This window comes from Centropristis striata, chromosome 13 (assembly GCF_030273125.1).
Source record: "Centropristis striata isolate RG_2023a ecotype Rhode Island chromosome 13, C.striata_1.0, whole genome shotgun sequence".
NCBI classification, from domain to species: Eukaryota; Metazoa; Chordata; class Actinopteri; order Perciformes; family Serranidae; genus Centropristis; species Centropristis striata.
The window spans coordinates 5,714,638-5,723,836 of NC_081529.1; the positions used below are offsets into that span (position 1 = coordinate 5,714,638).

Consider the following 9,199-nt stretch of genomic DNA (forward strand, 5'->3'; position numbering starts at 1 on the left):
GAGGAGAGATTTACATCCCACAGTTCATAGAGAGAGATAGACTGAATGAAATGAGACTGAGACGGAGATGGAGCGGTGAAAAATCTCTGAAATGTCAGCCACTGAGGAACAGCTTTATTACCCCAATGACATACGTGTTTGATTTTATCTAATGGGGAGTTTAAAAGGTTTCTTGCAGTGGAATAAAGCTCCCAAACCACAGGAGGACACCGAGAATCTCAATTAAACCGAGAGCATGACTCTCAACATAAGCAGAGTCGGGAGATTTTCATCACAAAGAGAAATATGTCGATTCTTTGAGGCTTTTTACTTAAAGTGCCTAAATGTGCCACATGTGCATCTATATTTAATATGTGTGACACAAATGTGAATCCAACCTCTAACCCTGTTCAGTGCACTTCTGAGGCAACTATATGCTCTGTTTATGTGTGTGTTATCTGTAGGTCACTTCCTTTATTTCCCCCTCTGTCTTCTGTCTTCTCTTCCTCAACATGCTGTCTGTTTTTATTCATCTCATTCCTCTATCTCGAGTTCATCTCCTCTCCTCTCCTCCTTCCTCTCTTTCTCTCCATCCATTAGGAGGCACTCAGGACTGATGGTTGGGTTTAAATTGGCATATAAAGTGATTAGGCAGTGGATGCATTTCTGATTGCTATGTGCTTTTACAATGGCCCAGGATGCTCCCTGAACAAAGACACTTTTTTTTTTTGCTACAAGGAAGCCATTCTGGTTTTATCCATAACTCTAAGTAACTAATAGTTATACTGGGGTATGAATGAAGGAGGCATCCCATCTGTGTGTGTGACTCGAAATGCTCCAAATCCTTTGAGCTAAGCATTTATCTTATTATACATTACTAATCTAACATGCTAGTACATGTTTCCAGCTGCTATTGTTTTTAAACTTGTCTAAGAATTACAAACAGCTTCCAGGAAAGATCGACTTTAATGCTACATTCTCTATTTTAAGTTAATCTAGTTGAAGTAACTATGCAACTTTTTATGTCTTGTTGGTGACAAAATCCCTTCTTTGTGCATGTATTTATTTTATTTTTTTATTTTGGCCATCCACATTCTTTTTTTCTTATTATATTTTCTTTTTATTAATGTATTATAATCTTTTTTTCCCACAGTTTATTGACATTTTTAGGGCATACATAGATCAGGTAAATGTAAATAGGTAAATATACTATACATGGAAAGAAAGAACATAGAGATAAAAATATTAAGTAAAATTAATTTAAAAATAAAAATAAAGACATGAAAAATAGAAAGAAAATATAACAAAAATATATTTCTATATATAAAAATATACAAAAGTAATGAAATAAAAGATAGTTAGTAAATAGCAATATGAAACATATTTAAATTAAAAGTTAATATTAATTAATTAATTAATTAATTAATTAATTAATTAATTAATTAATTAATTAATTAATTAATTAATTAATTAATTAATTAATTAGTTTAGTAAAAAATATTAAGTAAAAAATAAAGAAAAATAACATATTACCATGCAACATATATATAATACATTAAAAATAAAACGGAAGGACAAAAAAATGAATTAACCATCTATTATACATATAAATCTTCATTAAAGCTCATCATGCTAAACAAGAAGTACTAACTGATAATAAAAAAATATATATTGGTGAGTGAAGATGAGCCATTTATGCACATGTGCTTATTATGCTATAATTCTGCTTTATTAATGTGTGAACAGCAGCAGTGTGATCACACAGTGAGTCATGCTGTGATGCTGGAGCAGCTGATGTCATACGTGTCATGCTGACCATGTTGACTGATGATCTGTTGATTGTTGTTTGTGCAGGAGACCTGAGTGCTCTGAAGGAGCAGACCTTCTCCCTAAAGGAAGGAGTGACGTTCAGACTAAAGATACACTTCAAGGTAAGCTGAAGGATGCAGTCACCGAGGAATATAAAGGCTGAGAGATTCACTGTACATTACGACATGGACATGAACAAACAGCTGATGAGGTATTTACTGTAAGTGATACCAAGATAGAAAGAGGGAGAGGCCGTGCTGAATAAGCCACCATACAATCAGACCACGATATCAAACCATTATCATATTTAATGAGTCCTTTATTTTACAGTGCCAGTAAAGATTAATGCTAGAGAGGCAGCTTGTCTTTTAATGTCTGTAAGCTTGGTTCTTAACTCTGACTATTGATTATGTTTTCTAAAATTAGAGTCATTACTTCAAAATGCATGTTTTAGTATTGTTCATTCAGTTGTTTGGTCCACCACTTTGCTCCAGACTTAAATATCTCAGCAAATACTGGATGGATTGAAATGAGATATTCCTAGAGGATAAGGCTTCCTGACTTTAGTGATCCCCTGACTTTTCCTCCAGCGCCACCAGCAGGTGGACATGTTTGGGTACTAAAAGATTTGAAAAGATGGTAATTTGGGTTAAAATAAGTATGTTTTTTACGTATCATAGATTAGATACATAAGTTTGATAGACGAGATAACATTAGATTTGACTTTATTTATCCCACAGTGGGGAAATTTAGTTATGGTAAAATGGACTGCACTTATATAGCGCTTTTATCCAAAGTTAGACTACAGACTGCGCTCATTCACACATTCACACACACATTCATACTGGTGGCAGAGGCTATCCTACAACGGTGCCACCTGCCACCATTGGGAATTCATTCACACGCTGATGAACGCAGCATCTGGAGCCATTTAGGGTTCAGTATCTTGCTCAAGGATACTTCGACATGTAGCTGCCATGGTCAGGGATTTAACCTCCGACCTTACGATCAGTGGGTGACCGCTCTACCAACCGAGCCACAGCCGCCCTTGTTGTCACAGCAGCTCAAGACACAGACACATAGATATAGAAGACGGAATAAGAATGTAAAAAATAAGCCATATACATACATTATATACACATTACATTTCTACTATTTGGCATTTATGATTAATATATATTTTGTGTTTATTTGTTTTCCTGAAAGTACTTTGCCTTTTACAGATATTCCACATTGGAGTAGATATATTAAATACATACAAGACGTAAGCTAAGTACGTTACACACCTGTCTATATTGTTCTAGGTAATAATCCTGTGTTTTTTTTTGATCCATCCTTCTACCCCCAACTCCTCTCTATGCGGACTTTTTGCTCTTTATACCATGTCACATAACTTCCTCCCTTACATCAGCCCTGCACGTATGATATGATGTGTTTTGTTGTAATTTGATGATAGAGGAAATGGTAGAGAAAGTTGTCATTCAAAAGACTTTACTGTTACAGATAGAGTTAAATGTTATGGGAAGATTGCTCTGGATTCATCTCACAAGCACCAGAATGAATGAGTAGGTGCATTGTAGTTTATATAAGCAAGCTCAAGTGCTTACATGTGTCAGTTTCTCACATCAGGTTTCTCAACAAGGATGACAAGAATATGCAGACATTTAATCTTGAATCTGCTAGAATCTGCTTTCCTAACATATGCACTTTCCTAATAAGGCAATATCTATTTCTGGTTATAAACTGAGTCGAATAAGAAGAGTAAAAACTTGATAAAAAATACATCCAAACAACATGCAAAACTGAGGCAGGAAGGGTGCATGGTTCGTGATATAATAGTTTGACACACAGGATAACTGATCAAGTGTCTGTTGCCCATTGAGATTCTTTGATTTAGCGCCACTCTGTCATTAGATCAAAATGTAGTTTGTCAAATACTGTCTATGATGCATCCTTAGCTGTAATTAGTGTTCAGCGCTAATAATACAATGAAACAATGCCTAAATGACTCACCAAGTTATCAACAAGTTGTCAACTCATTGAGTTAAACTCACTTATTCTGTCATAGATAACTGCACCAAATCTCTCCCAGTTCACTTTTTATATATTGGCACTTTGTTCATCTCTGTGGTAGGAAAAAGGAGAAATCAGAGAAAGCTCTGACTCAAACTCAAAACGCCCATCATTGTCTGCAGCTTGTTTTTTCTCTCTCCTTACCAGTTTTCCATTAACGGTTACCTCTAATGCCTCTCTCCCACTCTCTCCATTAATGTCTGACTTTATTCTCTTCTTCCTCACATCCACTTGTTGTGTCTTTCTCTCACTTCATTGTCTCATCTTGTTCTTTTATCCCCTCACTTGTCAACCTCCTCACTTCCTCACACCTTCATCGTCTTCCCTCTGCTTCCCTGCTCTGTTACAAATAAACCCTTCTGTAAACACACAGCAGCTATTTCCCAAGCTGCTGCCTCATGTCCACTATAAATAAATACAGACAAGGGACGAGGAAATGTTTTTGAAAGAAAATGTAGAGGAGTTATACATGATGAGAGTGCATTCAGAGGCTAGAGGGGATGTTTATGGAACAAACATTACAAATTATTAAGTATTTCTACATTTACCCACTTTAGCCTCAGGAATAAAGAAAAATGCACCAACAAATAACAAGGACAAACCAGGATCCTCGCTCGATTCAGCGTATGAAGCTGCTTGAAAACTCTCAGAAACCAGCTGAATAGCTAATCATCTATCTTGTGGTTTGAGAGATTCAGACTGTGGGAAGTGTTTCTGTAGGGGATAGGACACTAAAACCTGGATAAATGTTGCTAAAAAAAGGAAGATTTGATCGTAAATTTGTCAAAAAGGAGAAATTGATGTATTTGACTTAAATAGAAATGTAGATATTGGGGCTAATTGCCTATATAATACATCAATTTTTGTTGAAGTTAGGAAAGAAAAAAAGAGGTCAGTGTGTGTGTATGTGTGTGTGCGTGTGTGTATGTGGGGAGACTAGAGGCAGTACTCGGGGGACTTGGACCTGAGGGGGAGGGAGATGTGCAGAGAATGACCAAAAAGCTCTGAGAGCGACTGACTCCGCTCTGATGCGAGGACACCTGCTGGACAAATGGCTTCACTGCATCCTTTAATGCAGCTTCAACCACAGCACAAAAGCTCATTAGTTTGTGTGTTTGTGTGTTTGTGTGTGCGTGTGTGTATGTGTGTGTGTGTGTGTGTGTTTGTGTGTGCCATTTGCCTGACATGTTCTTGAAAGCATGGAGATCAATATTTTGCATCAATTTTTTTTTCTTTTGTGAAAAAGGCAAGGCACAAATCATTATTATTTCATGCACTGGTCAAATGTGAGATTTTTTTGCTTTGATAATATGTCCTCTTTCAGACTAGTGGAAAGAACACTACCAAAATACATATTTAGATTTTTATTTCATTACATTTTTTTCTTTTTACCAATGTAGATTCCTACAAAAGTTAGCATTAGATACTGCCTCATTTGCATATTTGAACAGAAAATCTAAGAAAACATGTAATTCACAAAGTATATGTCTGAATGCGTCATCAACTTGCAAAGTTTCTTGGTGATATCTATTGGGGTTTTTGTTGTTGTTGTTGTTTTTTTAGCCTATACATAAAACTGATTTTTTCAGAATTCAGATATTTACGAAATTCAGATCTTCACTAATTACTCAGTACTGTTCAGCCTGAAAACAGTTGTATAGTGTCCTCTATGGCCCTGGAGGGAGCCCCTTGATGATTTTATAGTGATGTCATCAGGGCTATATTAGGAATATTTAGCAGAAAGTCTGCTATTCAAATTGAAAATAGAGGTTTGAAAGACGTGGGCATTTAGAAGGCAGGAGTGGTGTCATAAAAGAAGCTGTTCAGTGGCATTGTGGGAAATGTAGTGTCCACTGTTTTTGGAGTTATGAATAATTAAAAAGATGATGATAAATGAATTCAAGTGTCACTCAATGCTAACTCTGGGGTGGCAGTTTTGTTACGAACAGAAAAGTGGAGATTTGATGAAACTGTGTGTCTGCAGGTGAGCAGAGAAATCGTTGCTGGCTTGCGGTACCATCATGTGACCTTCAGAAAAGGAGTAAGAGGTAAATAATTCAGCCACAACATTATATAAAAATACTCTTTTTTGTGTGTTAAATCCAGTAGAGATTACTATGTAAAACTAACAACAGTTAAATAAAGGTATTATATATACATAGGTAAATAGGCAATTCTGCTGCTGGGATACATCAGAGAAATATAATATGTTATGCCCGACCGACACTGACTCAAATGACATCACTTGAAGCAGTTTATCACACTTCACACAGCTCCCTCTGGAGCCACAAGCGCCTTGATAATACAACTTTTTGTTGCATTAGTTAGCAGATTTCCCCAATTATCCATTCTGTATCTTCCTGCAGTGGACAAGGCGTCGTACATGGTGGGAAGTTACGGTCCAAAGGAAGAGGAGTATGAGTTTCTATGCCCAGTTGAGGAGGCACCCAAAGGCATGATGTCACGCGGCCACTATCAGGTCAAGTCCTGCTTCATCGACGACGATAAGATTACCTACATGGACTGGGAGTGGAACCTGGACATCAAAAAGGACTGGGATGAATAAACGGAGAGTGAGATGCTACTCTTCCCTTCTCTCGCTCCTATTCTTCACCTTCCTCTTCTCCATCCCCCTTTCACCCTCCTCCTCCGTCTCGTCCTGTGAGAGCAGGAGACAGGAGGCCCTACTTCTCCTCCTCTTCCTACTTAGTCTCCTCTTCTATCTTTTTCTTCCTTGTCTGTTTAATGCAGCTGTCCTCACAGGGACTTTTCTCTCTCTCTCTGCCTTCTGCATTTATATTCTTCTTCCAGATTCTTCTTCATCTATATCCCAATCAGCCAGAGTTGTCCACTTGACAAAGCTTTTGGGATGACAAGTCTCCCCTTGCCTTTACCTTTACATTTGGATTCTCAGTAGAAATTCTGCATTCTAACATCAGTAAAGTTTACCAACAGTAGCTAAATTGGTGTGCGGAGAGGAGCGACATGATGTAAAGATACTGTGTGATATGCAGCTCTTGGAGGCCTTAATAAAACCCTGAGGGCACAAACATGGTCCATGCAAGTACATGAACACAGATGATTCGAGCAACACAAGAATGATTTCATGCATTTGCTGAGTATGATGCCTAAAAATCCTAACGCAACACCAACACAAGGTGTTTCACAGCCAAGTGGCCATTAAAAGTCAATGTGGAAGTGCCTTAAACCTGCATTCTTGCTAATGGCCAGCAGGGGGGGACTGCACTGGTTGCAAAAAGAAGTCTGATTCAATATAAGTCTATGAGGAAATGACCCTATTTCTCACTTGACTTATTACCTCAGTAAACATATTTCCTCATGACTTTAGGGTCGCAATCGATACTCAAGTCATCTTTAATACAGCATGATGTTCATACAGAAAATGATGCTTCCATTTAGAGTAAAACAGGCGATGAAGCAGGGTATGCTTTAGGGCGGGGCTACCTCATGATTGACAAGGTAAAGTTAAAAAAATGGTTAACAGATTGGCAAAATTAAAGAAAGCAGCTAAAATTGAAAAAAGATAAAGTTGCTGCCTTCTGTTTGTGCATCATCATTTGTGTTCTCCTACTTGTGTGGATCATTTTTTTGCCCTTAGCGCCTGATTTCCGCAATTTGCATCACAATGCATCCTCCTTCTCCTTGTCATAATTCACATATGAACACACAACCATAATACACATATTTTTAGATTCAGCTTGACTTACAGGATCCAGAGGACATCATTTCGTTTGTCCATCAAAAAAGAACTCCATGAATCTTAAAAATAGTAGAAAACAACGCTCCTCATAACTACAGAACTTGCCTAAGAATTAATGTGTTTTTATGATTCCTTCTGTATAAAAGTAATCCAGTGATATTTGTCTGTACATCCATGGGTGCACTGCAAACAGGAACTGCTAATTGGTAATTCTGCATATTTTTTTACGGTGCAGATTTGCCAAAATGTACACAAATATAGGCTCAAGTTTTAGCTCAGACTATACATTATACTTCCTGTTTACACCCCCAGGACATTATGAGAACTGTAGTTCCAAAACTTAGAGCATGATTATCCCCTGAATAGAGATAAGACAAAGAATAACAATAGGAGCAACAATATCCTTTAATTTCTGTCTTGTCTATCTTTGAATATTTGAGGAAAAGAAAAAAAATGCAGTTGGAGTTTTTCTTCCTTTCCCATCTTCCTGTTTCTTTGAGTGAGTTTAAAATGTTACTGTAGGTGTCAGCTCATGGAATTTCATTTATATTCTTAACGCAGATTTTTTTATCCCATGTCATTGAGTAGTGATTGATAGGTCTGTTGACTGATTAGGGGGAGAGGTTCAACAATACTTACTTTCATATAATGATATAATCAGTGTGCTTTAAAAGCAACCGTCTCCTCAAGTCTCTGTGGAGCGTTTCAAAAGAGCCGACCCGTTAAAGACTGAAACTGAATTGTGCATATTGTAGAAAGAGATGCATGTACGTAAGTCCTTTAGGATTTGATACTATTCACTCAGTAAAAATGAACAAAAGTTTCCCTTTCTAAACCTCTCATATACCAAGGACGCAAGATGTGAATAAAATTCAACATTAATGAAACATTTAAAGATGGTCGCTGAAAGATGGAGTACTGTCTGAGAAGTATATCAAGGGATTAATTAATTCCCATAAAAAAATAAGAGATATCATTATTGTGTTAAGTCTTTGGATATGATATTGTCATTGTTGCTGAACATATTGAACATTGAAATACCATTTGAACTCGTTGTGATCTAAGACTAACTGTAAATGTTGGCTTGTTGGGTGTTGCATGGTTTAGCAAGATTCTCTCTTCCTTTTTTACGACTTTATTGTAAAGATTAATGTGATTAAAAAAGAAGATACTGACGCTAGATGTCCAGATGTCAATGCCATATACTGCAGAAACAGTATTTACAGGGATATTTTTAAAGACACAGATAGCTGGAAACGTGTGTCTGTGTCTAATGCTCCAGCCTGTAACAACCAAGTGCTGCATCCTCAATTATTGGTGTCGAATCTAGTATCCTGTATCTTTTAATAAAGGCAATTCAAACAACCAGTAGGATGTCTCTTTTAAAACATTCCACCTGCATGCACGTAAAGTAAGTCTTGCTGATTGTTAGATAACAATGCCACATATTTTTACGCCATGCGACAGCTACGTTTGTCATTCATTTTAAACATCAACAGCTGAGATTGTCATGAGGCTGTTGCAACTTTAAAACACATTTTCAGATTTTTTTTTTTTTTATCACAAATTCCTCCTGCAGGGGTGACTGCACTCTGTCATGTCATCTGATTTAGAACA

The 9,199-nt window shown here is 37.0% G+C and overlaps 1 protein-coding gene across 1 annotated transcript in view; it reads left to right on the forward strand.

Annotated features, from left to right (window-relative positions):
* arhgdig (Rho GDP dissociation inhibitor (GDI) gamma) overlaps window positions 1–8,950 on the forward strand; it is a 30,606-nt gene extending 21,656 nt beyond the window's left edge. Inside the window, exons 4-6 of the mRNA XM_059347863.1 lie at window positions 1,834–1,910; window positions 5,846–5,909; window positions 6,228–8,950. Coding sequence (XP_059203846.1) covers window positions 1,834–1,910; window positions 5,846–5,909; window positions 6,228–6,427 — 341 coding nt within the window. The 3' untranslated portion in view covers window positions 6,428–8,950. The remainder of the gene's footprint in view (window positions 1–1,833; window positions 1,911–5,845; window positions 5,910–6,227) is intronic.
* Window positions 8,951–9,199: the final 249 nt, after the last annotated feature.